The sequence below is a fragment of the Physella acuta genome, unplaced genomic scaffold, assembly GCF_028476545.2.
Source record: "Physella acuta isolate Inbredline_101_S28 unplaced genomic scaffold, ASM2847654v3 ptg000522l, whole genome shotgun sequence".
NCBI lineage: Eukaryota > Metazoa > Mollusca > Gastropoda > Physidae > Physella > Physella acuta.
In genome coordinates this window covers 196,037-222,974 of record NW_026732041.1, presented here as the reverse complement: position 1 = coordinate 222,974, position 26,938 = coordinate 196,037, and the positions used below count along the sequence as shown (strand labels likewise).

The 26,938-nt window shown below is 36.9% G+C and overlaps 7 protein-coding genes across 11 annotated transcripts in view; 1 reads left to right on the top strand and 6 right to left on the bottom strand.

Moving 5' to 3' along the window:
* Positions 1-26,938, top strand: part of LOC131945077 (solute carrier family 15 member 2) — a 63,187-nt gene that overhangs the window by 25,829 nt on the left and 10,420 nt on the right. The gene's annotated exons all lie outside the window — the stretch shown is intronic.
* Positions 2,164-4,493, bottom strand: LOC131945078 (uncharacterized). 2 transcript variants are annotated; one of them, XM_059306064.1, is made up of 3 exons: positions 4,357-4,493; positions 3,565-3,765; positions 2,164-3,522 (listed from the first exon to the last, which is right to left on the bottom strand). In XM_059306064.1, exons 1-3 carry the CDS (start codon positions 4,418-4,420, stop codon positions 2,543-2,545), a joined length of 1,245 nt encoding a protein of 414 aa, XP_059162047.1. In that variant the 5' UTR covers positions 4,421-4,493; the 3' UTR covers positions 2,164-2,542. The 2 variants fall into 2 exon arrangements, with proteins under 2 accessions (XP_059162047.1, XP_059162046.1); XM_059306063.1 differs by having other exon boundaries at positions 2,164-3,765.
* On the bottom strand, positions 6,646-8,594 carry LOC131945084 (uncharacterized). Its single transcript, XM_059306069.1, has 2 exons — positions 8,459-8,594; positions 6,646-7,961 (listed from the first exon to the last, which is right to left on the bottom strand). Exons 1-2 carry the CDS (start codon positions 8,517-8,519, stop codon positions 7,036-7,038), a joined length of 987 nt encoding a protein of 328 aa, XP_059162052.1. The 5' UTR covers positions 8,520-8,594; the 3' UTR covers positions 6,646-7,035.
* On the bottom strand, positions 10,081-14,931 carry LOC131945086 (uncharacterized). Its single transcript, XM_059306071.1, has 2 exons — positions 14,795-14,931; positions 10,081-11,246 (listed from the first exon to the last, which is right to left on the bottom strand). The coding sequence occupies exons 1-2, from the start codon at positions 14,850-14,852 to the stop codon at positions 10,324-10,326; spliced, it is 981 nt and encodes a 326-aa protein (XP_059162054.1). The 5' UTR covers positions 14,853-14,931; the 3' UTR covers positions 10,081-10,323.
* On the bottom strand, positions 20,371-21,773 carry LOC131945087 (uncharacterized). Its single transcript, XM_059306073.1, has 2 exons — positions 21,544-21,773; positions 20,371-21,289 (listed from the first exon to the last, which is right to left on the bottom strand). The coding sequence occupies exons 1-2, from the start codon at positions 21,602-21,604 to the stop codon at positions 20,460-20,462; spliced, it is 891 nt and encodes a 296-aa protein (XP_059162056.1). The 5' UTR covers positions 21,605-21,773; the 3' UTR covers positions 20,371-20,459.
* On the bottom strand, positions 22,325-23,794 carry LOC131945081 (uncharacterized). Its single transcript, XM_059306067.1, has 2 exons — positions 23,616-23,794; positions 22,325-23,319 (listed from the first exon to the last, which is right to left on the bottom strand). Exons 1-2 carry the CDS (start codon positions 23,677-23,679, stop codon positions 22,370-22,372), a joined length of 1,014 nt encoding a protein of 337 aa, XP_059162050.1. The 5' UTR covers positions 23,680-23,794; the 3' UTR covers positions 22,325-22,369.
* On the bottom strand, positions 24,513-26,339 carry LOC131945088 (uncharacterized). The gene is made up of 2 exons (XM_059306074.1): positions 26,172-26,339; positions 24,513-25,525 (listed from the first exon to the last, which is right to left on the bottom strand). The coding sequence occupies exon 2, from the start codon at positions 25,442-25,444 to the stop codon at positions 24,599-24,601; it is 846 nt and encodes a 281-aa protein (XP_059162057.1). The 5' UTR covers positions 25,445-25,525; positions 26,172-26,339; the 3' UTR covers positions 24,513-24,598.

The window sequence follows — 26,938 nt, the reverse complement described above, 5'->3', positions numbered from 1 at the left end:
TATCTTTAACAATAACACAATGTTCATTTCAAAATACCGTCTAAAGCTCATAGGGTTATGAGAAAGACAATGGCGTCGCTAGGTCGGGTGTCACCCGGTGCGGCACTTCGTGGTGTCATCCCCCCGCCCCCCACCCAAGAAACAAAGTATATATATATATATATATATATATATATATATATATATATATATATATATATATATATATATATATATATATATATATTTATGTGAGAGTTTGTTTGTGTGTGTGTTCAACCTACATGTGCCTGCAATTTAATTAAATATATGCCACATACGCGTACATGTGTGTGTATAAGCTTTAATCACTGCAGACTTAATACTAACGATGTTTATCTATAGTCTGTTAATTATACAGTTGGATGTAGAATTGCCTTTCTCAACAGTGAGCTCTAGATATACTATTACTAATAGATCTACGCCAATAATGAGTTTCTATACTAAACTATTTCAAGTCTTAATTACTTTAAATAAATCTATGTTTAGCTATGGAATTGGCTAAATTAGGATATAATTTAATTTGAAATAAAAGAGCCTATTCGCGTAACTTAAGTTGCTTATTTTGGCTCTAAGTAAAATCATTGTTTCTTCCAGACTTTTTTCTCCGGGGGCACTTGATATTTTCGGGGGGTGTGGGGGGGGGGGGGGCTGGACGGAGGTGGACAACATTTTGCGGGGGGAGGGGGCGGACACTGGTTAAAGTATATGTTTTCTATATAATTTCATTTAGTTTGAGGGTGGAGTAAACTTTCTTCGGGGGAGGGGGGGGGGGCGTCAGAGCCCCCCCCCCCCCCCCGAAGTGATTCCTTGAAGAAACTCTGAGTAAAATATAATCCGATAAATTTCCAATCAACGATATATGCCCAGCTGGCCGAGATGACAGTGTAGTAATAGTTGCCATGCGGGTGGTACGGGTTCGAAACGCATAGTGTAAATCTTCATTACTTTCTCGTATGCGAAGTATAGCGAAAGTCTTGTAATTGTGCAAAAAAAACAAAAAAAACAAACGTAGATTATTTTAAAAATTTCGACGTTTTACACCTCCCTGAATTGGAGAAACAGTTGTGCATTTTTGTCCGTATGTCTGTGTGTGATGTGTGCATGTATGTGTGTGTGTGTGTATGTGTGTCTGTGAACACGATAATTTGATTACCGTTACAGCTAGGTTGATGAAATTGCATATATAATTATTATATGAAATTTCTAGTTTTGTATCAACTTTTCAGCTATTCCCGGTAACCAGAAGTTGAACTTATTCTGCTTTCAATTTTTCAAAATCCTATAACTTGAGTACTGTAACAGATAGATAAATGAAATTTCACATGTAAGTAAAAGATCAAATTATCTGCCTTCTGTCAAATTTTGAGTAATTTTCATTAACCGGGAGTAGTAATTTACGCTATTTCCGATTTCTCAAAAAACGCATGTGAATTTATTAAGTACTAATAATATTCCGCATTATTATACACATATTGTTTGGTGTTCACTTGGTGCGCAATTCTTTTTTCTACATATTCTATTCTATTTTAAAAAGTTTAAGTAATTAAAAATGGATTAAAAACCATGTCTATATACCGAGTTGCCATCCTCCATAGTGTTATATACAAATAATATCAAGTTTGTGTCATGTCTGCAAGTGGATGATCTTATTCATGCGTTTAAAAAAGTAAAGGTTTTATTAGGCCGAGGTCAGAGTAGATCAGTTATAAGCGCCTTTTAAAATTTCGATTAAAAGTGTGATTTCTAAAGACAATGTAAAATTTTATGAGTGTATCGTTGATACTGATAGCTTAATTCAGGATCGGAATACAAGCTGATGTTCGTGTTGTAATTACGTTAAATAAAAATAGATTTGGACTTTGTAGTGGTATTGTTGGGTAGGATGAAGTTTAGTTTTAAAAAAATGATTTAACAAATGTAGCATGTTATTAATGTTATTTCAGCAAATCGACTGCAACCGTATTAATAGTGCAGTGTAGTGCATTGTGCAACTAACCTATAATTTTTCGTGCCGACCTAAGCAACCTAAACATTGTATATATGTACTATAGTCACAACACGAATAGCGAGGGGTACTTGCAGCTAGATACAAAATTAAATGCTGTGTACCGATAGTTAAAAAATAACACTAACACAAAGAGTATTTCTCGTACTCAAATCAAGCTTTAATTAGGATTACCATGTGCGTTAACTCATTAAGAGTGAACATTTAAATAAGCTGAATACATTTTCACTAAATACCATAGTAAGAATAAAAGTACAAAATAACAAAACTAAACCCTAATCAAGACATCAGTGAGAATAAATTCAAAAGTATCTCACTTAAAAAACAATGTTCACATAAATCTTATTATAATAATATAGTGTCTATATAAAATAAACATGCAGGTTACAGTTATTTAGAATGCGAATTTAAACGTGTACAGTTACGAATCATACATAGACCGTGTTAGACGTGTACAGTTGTTAACTGGGAAAGTATAGTATACACATAATCTAGGCCATGTATCATACAATGTAGCTAATACATAGCAACCCAGTCAACATTTTGTATAGTCAAATAGTTGTTGTTATTGCAGTTAAAAACAAAGTAACTTTGTGTCACATCTTGGATTAATACTTGCCATGTCGATTCAACGCCACCATACCAATAGTTATAATAAAAGTTCAAACTAGAAACTGACAGAAATACTACAGGAGTCGCGTTAAACATAGTAGGAAAATATATGTAGTTGTTATAGCAACCTGAACTTCCGGATTGAATTGTACGTCCGGGTAGTCCATCCGCTTCCTCAAATAGTTCCGTTGTCTCTTGTGTTAGATTAGCCTCTAGTTCCTCCATGTCAAGTTTCATGTCTTGGGTGCTCTGACTCTGTTGTGATGCTTGAAGCTGTAAATCTGTGAGTGATTTATCATGGTCAGAAATGTAACTGACCAGGTCGGAAATGTTGGGCTGTGTCACCGCAATCTGCACGGATGTACTTAACGAGACAGTTTGTTTGGCTGAGTTGAGGCCAGACGCGGTACAAATGTAGTTGCCGCCATGTTGCGCCAGTGGATAGTTCCAGGTCAGCTGTAAGAAACCTTGTTCCCCCGATTTTGTCGAGTTGTCTGTGTTACCTTGGACCTCGACAGTTCCCAGATACTGGACCTCGGCATTGGCCGCGAGGCGTCCAGCTACACTAGCCACAGTCTCAGTTTTACCTGTGGCCGAGTTCTGTTTTGAAATGACGATTGACAGGAGGTATGTCAAGTCGACCTGGGTAGAGGTGGTGGGGTTTACAGTGGTGGGGGAAGTTAGGATGGTTGTTGTCTTTGGTTGCGTGGTTGTTGGTTTTGTTGTAGTGGTTGTTGTGGTAGATGTTGTTTGTGCGTTTGTCGTAGTCGTGTTTATTGCTTTGCCGGTTAAGTTTACAGTTGCAGATGTCGTTGATACGTTAGCTTTAGTTGTCGAGACAGGCTTAGTTGTCGTCAAGGCAGGTTTAGTTGTCGTCAAGGCAGGTTTAGTTGTCGTCAAGGCAGGTTTAGTTGTCGTCAAGGCAGGTTTAGTTGTGGTGGTGGCCATTTTAGTAGTAGTTAGTGTAGTTGCTGCCTTTGTTGTAGCTTTTGTTGTGGTCGGTGTGGTCGTAGGTTTGGCTGTTGTTGTCGCCACTGGAGCCATAACAGTGCATCTTATTTGAAGCTTTTTCGTCAGAATGGGATAGATGTTCGCCGGGCTGGCCTCTATTTTCATTGTGGACGCATCTGATCATGGGAAAATTAACTATTAAAACATATATTTACTACTATTACTAGTTTAGTTTCATAAAAAATAATCATATAGGATATGCGTCCACGCTAAGTGGATAGCAACTATTTTTTTTTCAGAAAAGATCCACTATGTAAATTTTAACTTTTAAGTCGAAGCCGCGTTAACATTTAGGCCCTATACAAAAACCATAGTTAGTAATAGTAATTAAGTTTTACCACCCTTATCTTAGTTAAAAGCTTTTTGTTCTTCATCAAAATAGCATTTATTCTTTCATAGAGACTTGCTAGCTTAGAACAGCAGTGGATTGACCAATGGTCAACGGAATGTCAAATAATTCTCGAATCTACAACTTTTAGACAAGAGTGCTTTTCTTACAGTGTAAAAATTAAAATTGATGAATATCAATGCATTCAGTATTTCCTTCTGCTTACACGTAGGCCTAGGTATTTAGCTTTTTTATTTATTACGTTTTAAAATCACCATAATCTGATTGGTGAAGCTCTATTTTAATTTACTTATCAAAACGAGCTGTTAGGAAACTAATGTAAGTAAACTACAATGCAGTAAGTGAAATATCCTCTAACCTGTGTATGCAACATGTACGCTCAGAATCAAAGCTACAGCAGCCCAAAGTTTTATGTCAGACATTTTTCTCCTCTGGTCCTCTCGCCACCACACAGTCTGGATTCAATGCCAACTAGAAATTCTCTACCCCTGCTTTTTGCGGCACGGATCACTGATTCCAGTTTCTTGATCCCTCGCCTGTCCCGCGTTGAGCTGCAGCGTGCAGCCGACGTTGTCCTTGTCTTTCTCGGCACAATTTGAATAAAGTTCTGAGAATTTTAAAATTTTCTGTTTCATTTTGAATTTAACATTTTGTTTTTGTTTGGGCAGATCTTGTAAATATTCATATTTAGCAATCTACGCAATCTTCCCGTTTTACAATTTACGTCTACGTAAAAAACAGATTTTGAAACTGCTGGAAGGTTACCAACATGATTCAGCTATAATTTTTAAAAATACATGTGTATAATAATTTATTGAGCCTGTTTTAATGGTATACCTGAAATAATTATCTTAAATTTTTATATTGATAAATAACGTTTTTTTCTTCACTACCTTTCTGGAATAACGCGCTGTTTAAGTTACTGAAGAAATGAAAAAAGGTTTTAAATTGAAACTAATTTTCTTATAAAGAATTCATGAGATTCTAAGTTCCCATCCCTACGTTTCACTTGAACAATTTCATTATGTTCATGGCCTGATCTAGTAGTAGTACAAAGAATGGGTGCATACCTTATCCGACCAGGCATTGTGCAACAGGCCAATTCTCAAAGTCTTTATTTAGCCTTGTCATTGAGTCTCAAAGGTCATTTCAAAGTCATCTGTAGTCAGCAGAGCATAATGGAATGACGAATATAACAACGGTTTATTTAAAACAGCGTTTGTTCATTGTGAAGTACAAACCTTTTATTTCTTCGCAAATAACCTAGAGTTTCAATCCAATGTCATTGTAACGTTTTTTCCCCTTATATGTTAGAATACATTTTTTGGCTTAAGTTTAAGCCTAAGTATGGTCTAGTGGTAGAGTCCGAATACATAACCTAAATTTTAGTTTTCCTGCTCGGTTATATAAGACTCTAGCTCCAATTGTCATCTGACTTTACTCTTGTACAGTTACACCTGCTAGACGTATCGCTGACCACATGTTTGAGATCACATCGGCTATGTATACAGGCTGATAAAAAATATTACATAGTGCCAATACGTTCACATTTAATTTACACAATGATCTTTCCGTTACAAATGACATCCATATCAACCGAGGCTTACTATTACTAGTCATTAAAAGAAGCTTTAGAACACGCAGCAAACCTCCTGTCAGAACACCCTGAATCACCGAATAGTCAGATTGTATTTCTTACAGATGCCAAATCAGTCCTGCAATCCCTACAAAATCCGGAGTCCTATATTCAAACACTTATGACAGCACTAGAGAGGCTAAAAAATACCTGCAGCAGAATTGTGCTGCAGTGGATCCCGGGCCACTGCCAGATCCAGGGTAACGAGATCGCAGACCAGCTGGCAAAAATTGGGGGAAAGAAACCACAACCGGAAATTTCGCTACACCCAAAAGAAATAAAAAGAATAATTAAAAACAAACAAACGCAAATGTGGTCTGTCACACACCCTCACTACATTAAAGACGACGGCTATTACAATTTAACACGAAAACAACAATACATAATCTTTCGACTTAGAACAGGCCACAACAGACTAAATCAACACATGCACAAAAAACTGAAGGTTGGGTGTAGCGAAATGTGCCCTTGTGGCAAGGCCCCGGAAAACACGGAGCACGTACTCCAGGAATGTACTCTGTATGGCCAGGCAAGAGTCAGACACTGGCCCCAGCCCACCCCACTCAGGGAAAAATTATATGGGACACCTGACAAACTGGAAACCACAGTCCGGTTTGTCCACGAAGTTGGACTTGTTGTCTGAATCCTCCACCATATTCAAAAATTAAGAACGAAGAAGAAGAAGATTAGCACGCCCGAGGTGAATGTATCATTACCAACATTCCTGTTGCGGTGGTTTTATGAAAAATCCCATTAACACCTATAGTTGGCAGTGCTTTTGTCAAAGCAATCGGTTTAGCTGATAATGCTTTTAATGAAAGCAATTAATATTAATTTAGGTGTTTAGTGTCAACAACATTCCAAAATAGACCTGTTGAAATTATATTTTACTATATGTGTGTCTCACCTCTTTCTTCATGGCTGGATGGAGATGTTAGTTACAGTTCATCAATAGTATTGCCTTATATTATAACTTGAAATCGAACGAAACAATATAAAGACCAAAGCACATTTACGTTTTTATAATTTTTATTTGTATAATTATTCCTAACCATGATTGGAAAGAAATGCGTGTATATGATTGAATAATAATATGACATGCAAATGTAGAGAAGTTTGTCTTTTTGGATTTTATTATTATTTCTATGCATTTACATGTATGAGGATTTGTAAAATAAAAATATTATAGCTAACAAAACAATTTATAGTCCAGCACTAAGTAAGTCTTGATATGTGCGAGGCCTTTAAAACTACTTAAAAACGAGTTTTCAACTTCAACACTTAGTTTAATATTATATTTCATTTATACAATCTCTGTATTGAAAATATGTACAGAAAAAAAATGTTAGCTATTCGAACTTGTAATTCTAACCAAATTTCAGTTACTTGAATTATAGTTCATTAGGCGATAGCTAGCCAGTTGATATTGGTGGAACTGCCAGAGAATGCGCCTGACATCGAACAAGACAAGTAAAAGCTCTGCTGTGACACGTAGCTTGTTGAGATCTGGAACGAACCCGAGGAATACGAAGAGTACCCGCTGATGTAAAAACTACCGGGGGTGGCAAAAACGGTTGGGGTTCTGTTGAAGGACTGCGTGAAATAGACATAGTGACCAGAGCAGTCTGTGCTGCCAGTCTGTACGTTGTGTCCCTGAATGTTGTTGATCCATGCCTCTAACTGATTGAACTCAGATGTTAAGTTGGACCTCAGCGACTCAACCTCGATTCTCAGAGCTTCCTTTTCCTGTTGCAGCACCACCATCTGGGTACTGAGGGCGGAAATGTTTTTGTCGTGTTCAGCGATGTAAGTCACGAGATCGGAGATCGCCGCGTCTTTGGATGTTATTTGTAAAGACGAGCCCACAGAGACGGAGCGTTTAAATTTATCTAAAGCCGAGGCCACGCAATAGTAACTCCCCCCTGCTTGATCTCCAGGTCTGTCCCAGATTACTTGCAGGTAACCTACTTCACCTGAGACCGGTGATCCTTCTGCGCTCCCTTCCACCTTTACTTTTCCTGTAAAACTGTCCTCGGTGGTAGCAGCCAGGCACCCAGCAACGCTCGCCACAGTCTCGTTCTCGCCGGTTGCTTTGTTGACCTTCACTATGACCAGAGACAGCAAATAGGAAACGTCAGGCCCTTGCACAGGTCCGGTTATCTGGGTGCTGGCCGCGGTCATCTGGGTTGTAGGTGGCATTAGTGTGGTCAGCAAGTATGACGTAGACGAAGAAGACGCGTTTTGTATTGAGCAGCGTATTTGCAGCGATTTAGAAAGCGACGGCAGTATGATGTTAGGCTGGGCATCGAACTGTACACTCGCAGAAGCTGTTTCATTAGATATATTTTGAAATATAGATCAGTACGTCATATACATATACTGTAATACATTCATTTTTTTTTAAATTAAAATTTTTGCACTCCTTTTCATATCAACAAATACCATTTCAGGTCGATCGGACCGTTAATATGCCTCTATAAGAATGTTCACACACCTACAGTTCTGTTCTCTTTATATTTACTATTGGATTTATTTTCTTCTTGTATTTATTAAAATTTCATAAATTTTCACCAAGACTAAACAAATATCAAACTAGACAAAAGTCATAAACTTAAACTTAAACTCTACATTTGTTTTGGGGCAAATATGCTTTGGAGTGCTTGTTTGTTAACAGTAGAGAGAAGAATGTCATCATTCATATTCAAATCTCTAACAAATCCATACACTAGCTCGATTACGTTTCGTAATGTTACAGTTACATACATATCTGCTTTAATTAACCAATTAAAATGGCGTTTAGAAAATAAATTAAACGAATAATTACCTGTTTCAGAATTTAGATTGTTGAGAATAGCAAAAATAAGAACAAAACTGTGCGCTTTCATTTTCGTGTTTTAGCGAGACCTGACTTAGATTCTCAGTTCACCCCGTCATACGTAACTTGAAGGAGGTTGAATGAACCCAAGCTTATCTCCCCTCACAAAATGTACGTGTCATGCTTGGGTGGATATTGCCGAAACGTTGCCTTTAATTTAAACCCTCGCTTCTTTAGAAATGGTGTGTTGCTAAGATCTTGTTACATGCTGAGGTACACATCACAGCTGTAATAGTTGATGTGCATGAAACAAGTCAATGCATAATATTGCTGTATACATTCTATACTGTACGCTATTCCTACTCTTTTAAATAATGTTCGAATTTTAATACTTATGAGCTAGCCCTGTGATACCAATGATATTACCAGTATTTGCAAACTCTGAACCTTTCAGTTTAATCATGGTATCGTCGACTTTTAAAAATAAAAGTTATTTTACGAGATATTTTCGTTAAACTGGTTAAAATCACATCGAAAAAAAAATTATGTTTGAACTCGGCTACTTAGAGGTTGTTTTTACTTTTTTAAGTGTACATTTTCTCCTTTATTTCTAAGTAATAAGCTTTCCTAACAAATGTAAACATCCGATTTATTCCATTATGGTTTTCCAAGCCAAAGGTTGTGAACCACTGCTTCAAACTAACACTGACCACAAAAATTAGTTACTAGTAAGTCGAAGCTTACGGTAATGACTGATAGAGAACGTGGTGTCTGAGAGCGTCTTCTTTTTTGCACTTTAAATAGAATCGAAATAAAATTAAAGACTTTCCATGTAATGCTACTATTGTTTAGCGACCCTTTATATCTTTCTCCTATGTATGGCTCATTTTTCTCGTGATTCAATGGGATGTGCACCCAGAGATTAAGAAGTTATTTTCTTTTGGTGCAGACTATGTTGTTACTGATCATGCCAATTCAATTCAAGTAGGACCTTATAGCCATTAATTTTTGCCTCCCGTGTTGTTTTAGCTGCTTTGAAGCAGCACCAGTTACCTCCACCTGGCGCGTACGTGGGCGTCAAGTGAAGAGATCGTAGGTTGCACATTCATCACGATCCCTCTCTCGACTTTACCGGTATAGTCCAGAGGAACGTTAGGCATTGCAGTAGGAACCAACTCAGTTGCAGAAGCTGCCTAAAAGAGACCAAGCTGTAACTTCTATCGCCTACGAGGTTCCAATTCTGATTTTTCCTGGAGGTTTACCCCTGAAGCCATTTTACCGCAAGGCAGCGGGGTTATAAAATCAGCGTCGCACCCTCTCTTAGATAAAGCGCCGTACTAGGCTGACGAGCCCCAACTACCCGAAGATGTTGGTTATTTTGGCGCCAGGTATCCGCCATTCACCCCTTCACTTGTTAGTACAAGTGGTTTCACTCGAGCATGCCAGGTATTGGACTATTATGTCAAAGACTGGCTGAGACGCATGCCATTTAGGAGTATTTTAAAGACAGTGGGAGATTATTTATCCTCGCTGACACCCTCGGCTATAACAACTATGAAGCCGCTATTTACTTTTACATCTTAAATAATCATGATATAGACGTTAGACGTAGTTATACAATACAGTGTGTTTTATTTTTTTTTTCACATTTTTGTTACACTTCACATTTTTAATATTTGGATATACAATTGATAGTATAAGGTTTCATTACTAAATAAAAGAGCTGTCCTTTTGCATTGTCACCAATACAATTACATGGTAAATAGAAATCCATTTTCAGTTGAATATGGACAGATCTTCACCTCTGTTAATGCATTGCTAACCGGCTGAAAGTAGCCGAAATGTAGTTATGCTCCTACATATCTTTATATCTGTCACGGTATTGCTAGCCAGATAAATTCAGCCGACATGTAGTCACCGAATGTACAATTGGCATAAAAACCTGTCTTTTTCACTTCAGTCACTTCGACACCAACAAAGCTATTGAGATAGTAGTTCTGTGCATTTCTGATTCGAAAAGATTTCAACGACGCTATTACAGTTGGGATTGTTTGGTAAGGAATTTCGAAACTAATTTCCTGTGAACTGCAGTTAGATTCTCCTCTTTGCATCCTGTTTTCTTCTAGACTTTTTAACCTCGTTTTTGTTTCTAACGAATCTGCTGAAACATTAGACTGGAACAGGTGCAGCTGAGTGTGGAGGTTTTTATTTTCTTGTTCTAATTCCAGTGTTCGTTTGGTTAAAGACTCGATGTGCCTGTCGTGTTGAGAAATATACATGGACATATATGAAATAGAAGGTTGTTCTGCTTGAACGCGTACTGTAGTGTTCAAGGAGATGGAATGTTTATTGGCGTTTAGAGCAGACACCTCACAGGTGTACGCGCCTGCAGAGTTTCCTAGAGGTCTGTCCCACGTGAGCTGCAGGTAGCCAACTTCACCTGCCACAGGTGATCCTTCTGTGTTTCCTTCAATTTCCACCTGACCCAGTACATTGACCTCCACATCAGCAGCCAGACACCCGGCCACTCTTGCTGCAACTTCGTTTTTACCTGTCCCGTCGTTCACTTTTGTGATGACGATAGAGAGCAGGTTAGTGACGTCATCCTGGGATGACGTCAGAGATATTTTCTTCTGGTTTAAAATTTCACTTTTTCCACCTAGGTTATCTTTCATGACTGGTGTTACAGAAGTGTTGAGGACAGAACATCTAATTGTAAGCTTTCGTGTCAGCGCAGGTTGAATGACTAAAGGATCGGCTGTTAGGTTCATAGAACTGTTAGTAGCATCAGAGGGACCTGAAAAATAAAAGAATGAAAATAATACTTTCTCAGCTGTAACCAGCTCTAGTTCTATTCTTTCATCTAAACTTTTCGTTTCAAATAATCATTTAAAAGTAAAAGAAGAAACACAGTTAAGAAAACAAGAAAATATTGATAATATGATTTATAAAAGTGCAGTGCCGTTAAAAGAGTTGACACATATCCAACTAGAAGCAGTGCATTTCTACTAGTAGTAGTACTAGTGTTGTGAAGAATTATTCTTGTTTAACATTTTTTACATTTCCCATTTAAAAGTACTACAACGTGGAGTGTACCGTGATATCGAGTAAATCTGTATCTCATTGACACATAAATACATTTTTGTGTGGAAAGCCATCTTTTCGAGGTTAAACGTTACTTGTATTTATTAACTTATTAAAAAATACGTTAAATCAGTGGTTCCCAACCTTTTTCGAGTGGCGACCCCCTTTTATAAAAAGTAAGTGACCCGCGACCCCCATAGAATTAAAAAGTCGAAATTGGTATGGAAATTAATAAGTACTAAAATAAGATTTTCTAGTAGACTTTCAATATGAACTAATTTTGATAGCTGTTTTAATAGCATGAGTAAAATTGCATACTATTCACTAAACCTTCGTGGTTAAGTTTTTAATTTGTTTTTTTAAATGTTAACGCCAACCTATGTCATTATAATTATCTTAATTTTGTTTTTAATCGAAGAATAGTGTTGAAAATATATTCTCGAAAAGTCAATCAATTTTACGTTTGGGTATGAATAGTGAATACTACACCGAAATTGTGTCTGCAGTTTTTCATCTTACACGGAATCATTCTGCAAATCAAAGAATTCATCTTGTAATTCATCGGGAATGCTGGCAACATCAAGGGAAGAAGAGAATGGGTAATGCGTAAATGCAAATTCTTCTTTTTTCATCTCAGAGAAATAGCGATGCAGTTAGTTTTCAAGAGATTCAAGATGCCCAGAAATCGCTTCTTTCAAAATTTTAATTATCTCACAATCAGATTCATCTACCACACCGCAGAGTTTCTCAAATTTACAATATTTCCAAGATTTGTTTTCTTTACCGATTTTGCAGCTTTGATAAAAATGCCCCGAGATTATCATGGAAAGTTACAATATTCGTTCATTTTCCCTGAAGCTTCAGGTTAAGCTTATCTTGATGTTCGAACATATCTGCTAGGTATGATACTCTCTCCAACCACTCTATGTCGTTTTAAGTATACCAAAAAGTCTTGTTTCCTTTGCACTCCCAAGAACAATTTAATTTCAGATTTCAATTCAAAAACACAATTTACAACATTTCGTTTGACAGCCAGCGTACTGTAGTGTAGAAGAGCAGAACCTCGTGATCTTTATTAATGTTTTTGCTCAGTTCTTTGAAGGCTCTAGATCTATCTATCTATATATATAATTCTCTTCTGGGATCAGTTAGAAAACAAGCTGCAAGCGCGCCTTTGAAGTCCCCTCTCTTCCTCTCTATCACTATCAATACCACCCCCACCCCACCCCCACATGATCTGGTGAGCGGTGTTCATTCTGTTTACATTTTACAATCATAGAGACGGGTTTGGTGACGGCTATTAGGGCAGATAATTTAGTTTGAAACGATTTTAAACTTAGAGGAGGTAACTAAGAGGAGGCTGCTTTCACGGGGGGGGGGGGGGGGGGGGGGTTAGTGTTTTAAAGCAAATATTTTCAGTGGCAGCATTGGTACTGTCGAATTCACAAATTATGAATTACTGAAAAGTAGAAAAAACAACAACCGTGGGTCGGCTCGTTTTATATAATTTACGACTTATACTAGCAATGGACTCTTGATGTCGATTGGTTAGGGCAGTGGTTAGGGAGCTAAATCTTTTCTGTTTTCTGAAAGCCCGATTTTGAGCTAAACATAGATGGCGCACCATCCGTACAAACCCCCACAGCCGTTCTAACCCATTTTAATCATCCAGTTCCAAAAAGGATATTTATTTTCTCCATGCTATCTCCACAAAAGAGCAACTCTTTTATCTTTGCTATCATCCGCATGAATATAGACACAGACCAGCAACTGCGAACACGAACTCACGTCTGTTGATTTATCAACTTGAAAAGCAGACAATGGTGAAAGCTTAATTTCAATAAAAATGTGTTATTTAACATTTACGTACATGCAGCGTTTGATGAGATTTTCTCCTATTGTTTTTTTTTTTTTTTGCTTGGCATTTTCTATCGCGACTTCATTTGATGCTTGCACTAATGCTGGTGAAAACTTCCTTCCGATCAAGTCTCTGGCGTTTGCAACTAGCTTCTTATCGACGAAAGAACTCCATATATTTTTTGGTGTGTTCCGAATGACTCGTCTCAAATGACGTTTTAGTTTTGAAGATTTCATAGATTCGTGACTGAGAACAACTTTGTACATTACGCATTGCTATTTCTCTATTCCATTTCCAGTGATGTTAATGAAGCCGAATTTCAAATTTTCTCCTAAATATTTATGTTTTGTTTCAAATTACTAAGGTTTAGTATACCAGTTGGCGACCCCCAAAAAGACCTTCGCGACCCCCAGGGGGGTCGCGACCCCCAGGTTGGGAACCCGTGCGTTAAATAGACGAATATTTATTTCATGTCTCACTGTTTATCTAAAAACAAAAAAGAAACAAAAACAAAATCCCAACAAACACACCAAATTGAGTACTGTGTAATAACTTGGAGACATTTGTTTATGTAATGGGCAAAAATTCTAAATTCAGATTTATCAAAATATCGCGTTTTACGGATCGAGTCCGAAAAACAGGACTTTGCAATTGTGTGTGTGTGTGTGTGTATGTGTGTGTGTGTGTTCTGTCTGTCTGTGTCGTTGAACATGATAACTTGAGTACCGTACAGCTAGTTTGACGATATTTCATAAATAAGTATTATATCAAATTTAGAGTTCTGTATCAATTTTTCAGCGATTTCGGGTAACCGGAAGTGGACCTTATTCTACGGTTTTTCAGAAGCCTATAACTTAAGTAGTTACATAGAAATAATGTCAAATTTATAGAGAAGATCTAATTCTCTGTTTTCTGACAATTTTTTGAGTGATTTCCCATGACCGGAAGTAGTATTTTACCCTATTTCCGATTTCGCAAAAAAAAAAAAACGGAAATGAATTTTCTTTTTATAATTTGATTCATCTGTCATTATTTATAAAAAGTACTAATGTTCCGCACTATTATAAACAGATTATTTGCTGTTAATTTGGTGCGCCATTTTTTCTACGAGATTCTATTCTATTTTTTTTTTAAATCAGTATTTAAAAATTGATTTAAAAAAATGTCTAGATCTATATACCGACTGCACTGTAGTTGCTATCCCCCTAAATGTTATCTAAGAATATTTGATAAACTTTAGGGAAGATCACTCCGCTTTATTTTATTTCGAGTGTAGTAATATTTTTTTCCATAGGAATCACGAACCAAGTTCACAACCTTTTTACATTACACGAATATAAAAAATATATATCGTCTTGCCGTGGAATTAACTAAATCTTAATCTAGCATTTGTCTGTACTCACCTAAGCCTGCAACTATACAAGCTGCAACAAAAATCACACAATTGAATATTCCCTTCATGATTGTACTTGCAGCGTTAGCAATGCCAGGCGGCTCTGTTTCTCTTGATGTCTAGCCTAGGTAGAGCGAGGCTGTATCGTCTTATGACATAACTCTGTGAGCCGCAAACATTTAACCCCACACTTTCTGATAGTGAGTGATAACACTGGTTCCTGTGTTTATATTACTCTATCTTATCTGTTTGGTGCTTGTACAGCTGGCATCCTGCATCAGAACCCTCTAGTTGTGTAGTGTCTAGCAGTTTTATTTACAGAAAATATAAACCACTGTCCCTCATCTGTCTTCCCTTCCCAACCCCCCACCTCTCGCATTTGGATAAATTTCAGCTGAATTTTATAAAGTGCATCTAACTTTTTGTTTCTTTTGTACCATTAAGTACAATCATTAAGAGAACATTTATAAGCAACCTAAAGTACGCTTAACTCCCCAAGTGGTGTTAAATTGGTTTCTATAAAAGGGAAGTAAAGTGATTACGACCATGGTCTGAGTTTACCCCCCCCCCCCCCCTTCAAAACAAAAGTTATGAACTATGTGCACATAATAATTACATAGTGCATGTGATATTCCAATAGAAATAGAAATATATCAGTATAAAACCTGTTTTCTAATAGATTATCTTTTAAAATATTCCTTCATGTGATATTTCAATAATATGTTAAAGTTGTTTGACAAAGTATGTGAAAATGCATAATAATAGACTTGAAAAGCTGGTTCCAAAGGTTCCAAATTTTTGTTGCGAGAAAGCATATTTTTCAACCAGTTTATAACATTTGTGTAATAAGTACAAAATTACTTCCGGTTTCATTTAGGCTAGAAATAGTCAAAGAAATAATTACTTGTAATATAATATTAATTTAGCAAACACTTTAATTTTTATTTGGATTAGTAGAGTCAGGGTGTTGTGGTGATTCGGGATGTTATATTATTTAATATACATACAATACAACGCTATACACCATACATCACTATTGTGTATTTTTATCACGGAAAACAATTGTTCTGACTTTTATTGTGTTGCCCCCCCCCCGGCCATTCCGGTTGATTTTAAGGAGAGGTTATGGGCAGTTCTTGAAAATATTTGAATTGATAAAATAATTCTAAACGGCCTTTCAACGGCTTATATTTGATAGAAAAATGTAAAGATGAGTGTATTCGATGGATCCCAAGCAGTTTTAATTTTTTTTCAAATGTAATTATAATTTTATCACTTGCCATATTTTAAAAAAAATATTTTTTAAACATTTAGTATGATTACTTAGATTTTTCATACGTATTGCAATCATCTGTCATTTATTTTGTGACGTAGATGCATTTTACAAATGACCAGTGGGCACTATTCGAAGTCATATACATTGTGTACAGGACCAATTCTATTGATGGCGGGTTACATTGGTATGACTGGTTGCGTGGTTGTAGTTATGTTCTCAGGTGCTGTCAGATTGTGCAAGTTTTCAGCTAGAAAACTTATCTCCGCCGAGTGCAGATTGACTGTATTCTTCATTTCTTCTACAGACTGTTTTATGTTCATTAACTCGTGGTATAAAGGCAGAGTGATGTTAAACTTTAGGTCCATCAGTTCATGTTGTAGTTGTCGATTTTCTTCTTGTAGATCTTCTACCAGATTCTGGTGGATGATAATGTACTTGACTAGATCCGCAACGGTCGGCTCAGTGGCGTCAACGTGAATAGAACCGTTCAAATAGACGGAGTGTTTTTCACCGTTGAGTGCAAAGACTTCACACGTGTAGGTACCGGCTTGATCTGCCACAGGGCTTTCCCAGGTCAGCTGCAGGTAACCCAGCTCACCTGGGACAGGTGACGTCGTACCGCTGCCCTCTACTCTCAGGTTCTCCTGGTAACGTCCTTCAGATGAGGCCGGGTCAAATGGCGTCACGCTGGCTACTGTTTCTCTCAGGCCAGTGTTTGTGTTTAGTTTGCTGATGATGATTGATGTGACATGGGAAATGGAAACATCAGTCGAATACGTCCATGGTGGTAGTGTAGTTGATGGAGGTGGCGTATTTGTTTCAGTGGTAAATGAATGTGAATCGGGCGACGTTACCGTATTTGTTTCCGTAGTGGAATATGTTTCTGATGACGTTGCTGCAATTGTTTGAATAGTGAAATCTGATTCTGATGAAGTTTGTGCAATTGTTTCAGTTGTGGAATATAATTCTGATGAAGTTGTTGCAATTGTTTCAGTTGTGGAATATAGTTCTAATGAAGTTGTTGCAATTGTTTCAGTTGTGGAATATGATTCTGATGAAGTTGGTGCAATTGTTTCAGTTGTGGAATATGATTCTGATGAAGTTGGTGCAATTGTTTCAGTTGTGGAATATGATTCTGATGAAGTTGCTGCAATTGTTTCAGTAGTGGAATATGATTCTGATGACATTAACGCGTTTGTTTCAGTAGTAGAATATGAGTCTGATGACGTTGTTGCAGTTGTTTCAGTAGTGGAATATGATTCTAATGAAGTGATAGCACTTATTTCAGGAGAAGTATATTTATCTTGTGGTGTTATCGTTGTTTTATAAGATGAATATTTATATGGCGTAGTTGTCGTTGTTTCAGAGGAAGAATATTCAGATGGTGTTGTTGTCGCTGTTCCATCAGAAGAATATTCATATGGTGTTGTTGTCCTTGTTTCATAAGAAGAATATTCATATGGTGTTGTTGTCGCTGTTCCACCAGAAGAATATTCATATGGTGTTGTTGTCGCTGTTCCATCAGAAGAATATTCATATGGTGTTGTTGTCCTTGTTTCATAAGAAGAATATTCAGATGGTGTTGTTGTCGCTGTTCCATCAGAAGAATATTCATATGGTGTTGTTGTCCTTGTTTCATAAGAAGAATATTCATATGGTGTTGTTGTCGCTGTTCCATCAGAAGAATATTCATATGGTGTTGTTGTCCTTGTTTCATAAGAAGAATATACAGATGGTGTTGTTGTCGCTGTTCCATCAGAAGAATATTCATATGGTGTTGTTGTCCTTGTTTCATAAGAAGAATATTCAGATGGTGTTGTTGTCGCTGTTCCATCAGAAGAATATTCATATGGTGTTGTTGTCCTTGTTTCATAAGAAGAATATTCATATGGTGTTGTTGTCGCTGTTCCATCAGAAGAATATTCATATGATGTTGTTGTCGCTGTTCCATCAGAAGAATATTCATATGGTGTTGTTGTCCTTGTTTCATAAGAAGAATATTTAGATGGTGTTGTTGTCGCTGTTCCATCAGAAGAATATTCATATGGTGTTGTTGTCCTTGTTTCATAAGAAGAATATTCAGATGGTGTTGTTGTCCTTGTTTCATAAGAAGAATATTCAGATGGTGTTGTTGTCGCTGTTCCATCAGAAGAATATTCATATGGTGTTGTTGTCCTTGTTTCATAAGAAGAATATTCATATGGTGTTGTTGTCGCTGTTCCATCAGAAGAATATTCATATGGTGTTGTTGTCCTTGTTTCATAAGAAGAATATTCATATGGTGTTGTTGTCCTTGTTTCATAAGAAGAATATTCAGATGGTGTTGTTGTCGCTGTTCCATCAGAAGAATATTCATATGGTGTTGTTGTCCTTGCTTCATAAGAAGAATATTCATATGGTGTTGTTGTCGCTGTTCCATCAGAAGAATATTCATATGGTGTTGTTGTCGTTATTCCATCAGAAGAATATTCATATGGTTTTGTTGTCGCTGTTTCATCAGAAGAATATTCATATGGTGTTGTTGTCCTTGTTTCATAAGAAGAATATTCATATGGTGTTGTTGTCGCTGTTCCATCAGAAGAATATTCATAAGGTGTTGTTGTCGCTGTTCCATCAGAAGAATATTCATATGGTGTTGTTGTCGCTGTTCCATTAGAAGAATATTCATAAGGTGTTGTTGTCATTGTTCCATCAGAAGAATATTCATATGGTGTTGTTGTCGCTGTTCCATCAGAAGAATATTCGTATGGTGTTGTTGTCGCTGTTCCTTCAGAAGAATATTCAAATGGTGTTGTTGTCGTTATTCCATCAGAAGAATATTCATATCGTGGTAATGCCGTTGTTGTAGTATTAGAAGAGTATTCATATGCCTCTGAGGATGTTGTATCATAAGAAAAATGCCCAGAGCGCGTAAGCGGCTTTTTTGTCGACTGTGTTCTTGGTGCTGGAATATGCAAGTTTGATGTAATTTTTTTCTCGGTCTGAATTATTTTCACATTCTTCTCTGACTCTGTGGTTTGACCCGTTGATCTATTACTAGTTGAAGTAGCTCTCGATGCTATAGACACTGAGCCAGAGGCTGTTGGTGCATCGCGTTTTTCAAAAGATCTAGACAGTGCTGGATTCGTGTGTTGAGTTTCGTCTTTGACTGAACATCGGATTTGTAGTTGTTGCGTTAGAGGTTGCTGGATTATCGCAGGCTTTGACTCCAACAGCATTCTAGAAGCTATAGATCAAAATTGTGATTGTTAGGGATATATTAAACATTTTAAAAACATTTACCTTTGTATTAATATTATTCAAAACTACTTTCACGTACTACTATGTCTATTTTAGTGTGACGTCCGGGTGTTCTTATTGTGCATAAAGTATACGTTTAGTAATTATATATCGTTTATATTGATAGATAAGAATTATTTAATGTAAATAAAAATATTTAAAAGAAATTTGAATGTAATTGCCTCCAGCTTAGTTAGTTTCTAAACCAAGGCATTGGTCATACAGACGACCATGATTTGTTTATTTTTAAATCATCTTCCGTGTGGTTACATTTATATTAAAATATCTAAACAGCTATGAAAAGAATTTTGTTTATTTGTGGTCGCCATATGCAAGACCTACTTTCACCAAGTTCTGCTTTTTTGTCAGCTTAATTGTCCTTGGCGTATCGACATGTATCCCATTGTGCATGATACATCGTATCGCCCTTGTACACACCTCACCTATATTCTTATAAATATCCTGGTCTATACTATTGGTTCCTACATTAGTGTTGGTTATCTTAATGGAATAACACGACGCTAAGCTTGTAACGCGTGTAAATGATTTTCCCCATGCCATTTAGCTGTTTTCACTGCGTGACTCGAGGAAATGACTGAAGGATAAGGAACACTAACTACTTAAACATTAAAAAAAATAATATTAATCAATAGCTTTATTATTCTGTTTTTTTTAAAAATATAATGCAAACCTAAAGAAGCGGCTCTATTCTAAACTGAACTGAAAAGATTAGACCAGAATCCAAAGTTATGCAGTGTGGTTCCAATAAGCATGAGAAATGACGAAGAATGACGATAATCACGATATTCTTTTATAGTTTTCTGTTATTAAAAATATTTGTTTTTCATACATTAAAACAATGCAGGGATTTTATTTTCATTATATTTAATGGAAACACAAAAAATATTCTGGGCCTAAACATACAACTACTTTATGCAGCTCTTATCATAGTAAATCTGCTGTCTTTTACTTTTAGATACCACTTATAGCATAAAGCAAGTCATTATTTTTAATGAATCGAACAAGATAACTAACAACATAAATCATGTTCCAAAAAATAGTTCCAGAGCAGTATTTTTAAGGCTGTCTGAACTTTAGTACAATATCTTGACAGCCAGTTTTATGACACAACTGGTACCGTTGGAGAAACTTGGAGTGGGGTTGCTGTGGTAACGTTTACAGGTGTTGTCAGATTGTGCAAGTTTTCAGCTAGAAAGCTTATCTCTGCTGAGTGTAGATTGACTGTATTCTTCATTTCCTCTATAGACTGTTTTATGTTCATTAACTCGTGGTATAAAGGCAGAGTGATGTTAAACTTTAGGTCCATCAGTTCATGTTGTAGTTGTCGATTTTCTTCTTGTAGATCTTCTACCAGATTCTGGTGGATGATAATGTACTTGACTAGATCCGCAACGGTCGGCTCAGTGGCGTCAACGTGAATAGAACCGTTCAAATAGACGGAGTGTTTTTCACCGTTGAGTGCAAAGACTTCACACGTGTAGGTACCGGCTTGATCTGCCACAGGGCTGTCCCAGGTCAGCTGCAGGTAACCCAGCTCACCTGGGACAGGTGACGTCGTACCGCTGCCCTCTACTCTCAGGTTCTCCTGGTAACGTCCTTCAGACGAGGCCGGGTCAAAGGGCGTCACGCTGGCCACTGTTTCTCTACTGCCTGTTGCAGGATTTATTTTATTGATGATGATTGAAGTCACGTGAGAAATGTCTACCTGGGCACTTGAAGCGAACGACGTCAGTCCAGTACTGCTAGGTGTCTCTGTGGTAGTGAAGTCGTAGCCTACTGTCGAGGTGTCTGGTCTATACGTCATGGTTGCGGCTCTTTGCTGACGTTGTACTTGCCATGACTGATATTTTATAGCACAGCGCATCTTGAGCTCTTTGGTTAAGATCTGGTGGATGACGCTTGGGTTTGCTTCAAATACCATCCTCGATGCTAAGAACAAACATACAATGTACTGTTTTGGCACGGTGGACTAAAAAATACCAACTTTAAGTAGGATATTTTTTCGGTGAACTAAAAAATACCAACTTTAAGTAGGATATTTTTCGGTGAACTAAAAAATACCAACTTTAAGTAGGATATTTTTCGGCGATATAAGTAATGCTAAAATAAATGTAAAAAAAAAATGAACCACTTTTGGGTGTTTTTTTAAATTTAAACTAATGACATATTTATTTTTATCTTACCTGTTGAAATCGTTAAAATGACAGGCAAGAATAAAACTGTAAACATCAAGTGCAGATTCATGGTGATTATTTCAAATTCAAACTCTTGTTTATTATATGCTTCTCTTGTGACTTCCTCTACTCAAAAATGACTAATCTGCTCTGTTCTGTTGTTGAACTGATAAGATGCGTGCATTATCTATTTACAAGAACTATCTCGTACTTTTTGTAATGATCACATGTTAACAACAATACATTTTCTAAGTAATTTCCCGTGACAGTCTTATTAACAATAAAGATAAGAAGAATGATTAGCCGTGCTTAAAACTTTAGATTTGACAAGGACAGTAGATTACAAACTTCTTTGTTTGCGGACGTCGTTCGTTTTTAAACCTAATCACCTTTTTCTATAATAACCTAAACACCCTTTCCTTTAAAGTCACGATTTTTATGTACTGCATGTTGAGAAAATTTTTTCTAGAACTGCACTTGTTATATTACTGTTTCAGAGCACTTTAATCGTTTTAATTTTTTGTTTCACGTAAAATAGCTTATCTTCTAACCGCAGGCACTGTTAAAGTAATTTTTGCTTCTAATATATTTTATTCAGAAGAATCAGCGTAGAGAAACTATAAAAATTTTACTAATTTATTTTTAATCTTCATAATTGTATACTGAGTCGAGCTTTTTTTCTAAACTGCTTGATGTCCAACAGTAGAAATTGCATTATAAATAATAAATAAAATATATTATTTGATCACAACGGGCTTAGTGCTAGTATGTGTAAGCAAGAATATTATCATTCAATGTATGATTTTATTTGTATTACTGAAGACAGACATTTATTTTAATTGTCTATTGCGAGCCAAACAAAATCAGCTATAGAGCTGTACCCGGAGTTGATGCACGTGACATTGAAGCCGGTGACGTCAACATTCTCCGTATTCACCTGGAAGACAAACGTGTCTGCCGTGTCTTTGTTGGGACTGGTCGTGAACCCAAGCCTGACGAACGTGGTCAGGACTGTCGGCTTGACCAGGTAGCGTCTCTTGAAACTGACGTAGTGGGTATGGCACACGGCGATGCCAGATTCTATGTTTTGTCCTTTCATCTCCTCCACTTTAGCCCGCAGCTCTTGTGTTTGCGAGCTGAAGTTCTGTTGCAGCACTGTAATCTGCTGTTGTATGGCGCCACCGTCTAAAGCATAATGGCTGGCGTTGGATTGTATAGAAATTATTGCTTGCCTAAGATGTTGATTTTCTTCTTGTAAAAGTGCGATTTTTTTCTCTTGATCAGAAATCTGTTGCTTATGTTGAGAAATGAACTTAACCAAGTCTGATATAGTCGGGTCTGATGATGTCACTTCTAAAACATTACTCATGCTCGTAGTTTGACCGGTCAACGTCAGCATTGAAGCCTCGCAGGTATAGCTCACAGCTTGTTCCTCTAACGGATTGTCCCATTGGACTTGAAGATACGCCATTTCCCCCGGGGTCTGTGATGTGTTTGTACTACCCTCAACCCTCACCAAACCGGCGTAGGTCTGTTCTATGCTTGCATGCTCCGACGTTCGAACGCTGGCCACCAGCTGGTTTCGGTTGATGTTGTGGTCGAAGGCGAAGATCCCCACTGACAACACTTGTGAGACTTGGGTAGATAGCGGCGGGTTGGTTGGCCATTCAACATGCAGCTGTCTTGTCGACATAGGCGGGGATGTGATGGAACATCGAAGTGTCAGAGTACTGGTGAGGATCGGGTCAATTATCATAGGCTGGGCAACAAACGCCACCTGTGAAGCTTTAAAACAACATGTATGAGGTTTATTTAAACTTTGTTCATTCAAATTAGAAAATAGCTAATGTATTAGATTTGTGTCAATTTATGAAAACTCGCATGCAAACGTTAATTTAATTCTGACTAAAACCATATCTTTAACCAAACACTACCTCAAGCGTGAAACTTTTATATTCTCACCACATTAATGCTCATTTAATAGTTAACATTTAACAAGACTCACGTGAAAGATCTTATCGTATTATCTGTACACTATGAAGACCGAATTTTCCTATCAAAATGTCTGTCTCACGACTTACCTGATGAGATGTGAAGCAGACACAGCAAGAGCGTCAATCCGGTGCATACACTGACCATCTTCATCTCGTCTGGTTCGTAGAGTTGAAGGAGCTGTTAGATTGTGACGGCCGCCATATTGTTGTCAGACATGGCGCAACACGTTTGTTTTTGTCGCCTGTGTTATGGCCACAGCATGTAGTTTAAAAATACTTTGCTTATCTTGTTTCTGGCTAAGTCGAATGAGGTCGGATGTGTATAAAGGAGAATCGTGTTCTTTGAAACTATCGCTGTAATTCGTTCAAACTCTGGTGCTATTATGAAGCGTTTGAATAAAAAAAAACCCTGACGATTTTATGTTTCAAATTAATGTTCGTACATAATTTTCAAACAATACATTTACAATCTTTTAACAAAACATACAAGGGATACACATCAACAAAATATATAAAATATGACCCACTAGTAACTAGTTCACGATTAATAAATTATTTTGTTCTTGCTATTATTAACTCAGAAAGAGGTTTTAGGCCTTACAACAAACAGATCTACATTTCTTGTGTTTAATCTCTCCAACTTTGCTGAGTTCTGCTCCATGCATTTTTTATTAAAATCTCCATTTTTACCTATTCTAATCCCATGTGGAATTGCATGTTAAGATTCTTTGGACTTGTCGATTTTTTTTCTTATATTTATGTGGCGTATTTATTATTACGTTTAGTATTACGTTTAGTTTGTAAGGGAAATGCAATAAGCAGGCCACTATTGTACTCACGATATTTCCAGTTAAACTAAAATATAGGTCAGCTTTCTAAATCCCGTTTCGTAGACCTGATTAACCCTTTTGTTTTAGCATTCAGCCACCATTAGTTTTGCATTAAATACGACGAAAAATTTTCTTACATTTTATTTTTAACTATTAAGTTTTAACGTCCACACACGTTTCAACTCAAACTAAATTCAAGTAACAGTTTACTATTTTATTACATTAAAACAGTTTGTTAATTTAATTTAAAATAGTTATATCGTTATCTATGTCCAAAGCAATCCAACTAACACCAAAACCATTTGAACTTGATGAACATCTGAGGATAAATTCAGCTCGTTCCAATTTAGAGACATACGGACTGAAAGAGTAACTATTGTAAACACTTCCACTCAGTTCGTTGATGGCGATGAACACAGTAGGTGTTGACACGTAAGGTGTATCAAACTTAACTGACACATCAGAGTTGCTGGAGTGGCACGTGATGTTTCCCATCTGGATGTTCTGATTGGTCAGGTTGTTAGCGGCCATCTTCAAGTTAGCTATATCGGTTGCAATAGCGTCAAACTTAACTTTATATTGATCTGTAAGACTTTGCGCATCGTTGTCCAAAAAGCCTATCTTGAATTTAAACTCGTCAATTTGATTCTGAAGATTTTCAATTTTTCTGTCGTTTTCCGAGATATAATGGATTAAATCTGGAATCGTAGCATCCTCGATATCTACTTTAACGGACACCGACAAAGCCTCGGGGTGAAGGTTGGAGTTCAATGCGAACACTTCACACACATAGACGCCAGCTTGGTCTTGCAAGGGATGCGTCCATGTCAGCTCCAGGTACCCCTTTTCTCCTGATGTTGTTGATGGCTCTGTCGTGCCTGTAACCTTGAGCTTGTCACCGTCAACTTTTGCACTCGCCGGCTCGAACGACGACACCGTAGCCACTGTGACGTTCTGCGCACCTTCTGTCGAGACTCTGGTGACGATGATTGACGTCACGTGGTTGACATCGGCATGTGACGTCACAGTCTCCGTGTCGCGTTTCTCCAAGTCTCGTCTGCCAACGATATACTCTGTGTCCGTCATCGCGGAGCATCTTAATTTGATTGTTTTTGTTAGGACTGGTACAATTTTTGCTGGCGTCGCTTTAAAAAACAATTCTAGAAGCTGAAATACATTTCATTCAAATGTTAGTTAATACGTTTATTTGTATTGCCTATGCTACAGCGAAGTCAATTGAACTACTTCAAATAGTCAGGGTTTTACTTATCGCCTTTAACGTATTAAAGTAAAGTTCTCCTTTTGGACCTGACTATCCATAAGGCAGATGTAGTAGAGCTCATCTGTTTCTAGCCTATGACATATGAAGGGATGGTGTGGCCAGGTACCCATTTGAGCTGGGTTGACTCTCTGACGTCAAATAGATTCGATTGCGAGATCCGAACTCGATACTTTCTGGTAAGCAACGCTTTACCACCCAAACACACCGTCTCCTTGTTATAGTAATATTTTTTAACATATCGTCCAAGGTAGAATACAAACACAATCAAATGAAAATCGCTTAAAAAAATTCCTTCCGAAGACAACTATTTATTTAATATGCCAGTATTGAACTGTAAATACAGCATGACAAGTAATATGGTCTTTATAATTAAGTTAATCATAAACGTAGCGCATTATTTTAATTAGCACTGCCCAGTTACATGAAATAGTTAGACGTACAATTCTACATTAAAATGTAAAATATAATGTGCAAATGAAACTAAAATAAACTAACTTTGACTGTACACTAAAGTATTATAAAACATATTACCTAAACATGAAATAAAACATATGAAAAACAAAATCAGCAGTGACTTCATTTTAAAAATACTTTACTCAACTTGCTTGCGTTCTTTTAATTGTTGTAGATGTTCTATGTTCGATAGAAAATACAAATGTCGATTTTTTCCTTACATGCGTGTCATCAACTAAAAAAAATCATTTTTAAATTACACTTTCTCTAAACGAAAGAAAATTCTTATCCGATTAAAAAACAGTCGCACTGGATTTGTTTAAAATTGCCTATAAAAGGTGTTATTTAAAGTAATACTGATAAGGTTTTTAAGATAACAAGCAAGTAACTTCCTCGGACACATTCAATTTTTTTTTTCAAATAATTTAAATCAGTTGCTTAAAAACACATAATGCACTGTCATTATTTAAAAGAAAGATATAATTGTTTAAAAGAAAGACGTTAGTAGGCGTTCTTATCCGACACTCCTTCGGTGAATGAATGTAGGTTACATCGAATTTTTGTTTTTACTTAAACCCTACTACATTTACACAATCATTCCAGAATTTAATTATAGCATATAGGCCTATATCTTCATAGTCTAGCCTATTAAATGTATTGTGGCTGAACCTTGTAAACGCCTTAGCCATACACGCAGATGAACTATAAATGCTTTAAAGATACTTTCCCGTATGCATATTTTTCACGAAGGCCGTTTGCCCAAATAGATGTTTTCCCTAATGCATGTTTACCCGAATACGACAAATGGCCGAATGGATGTTTGCCTGATTCATCTCAGGGGGGGG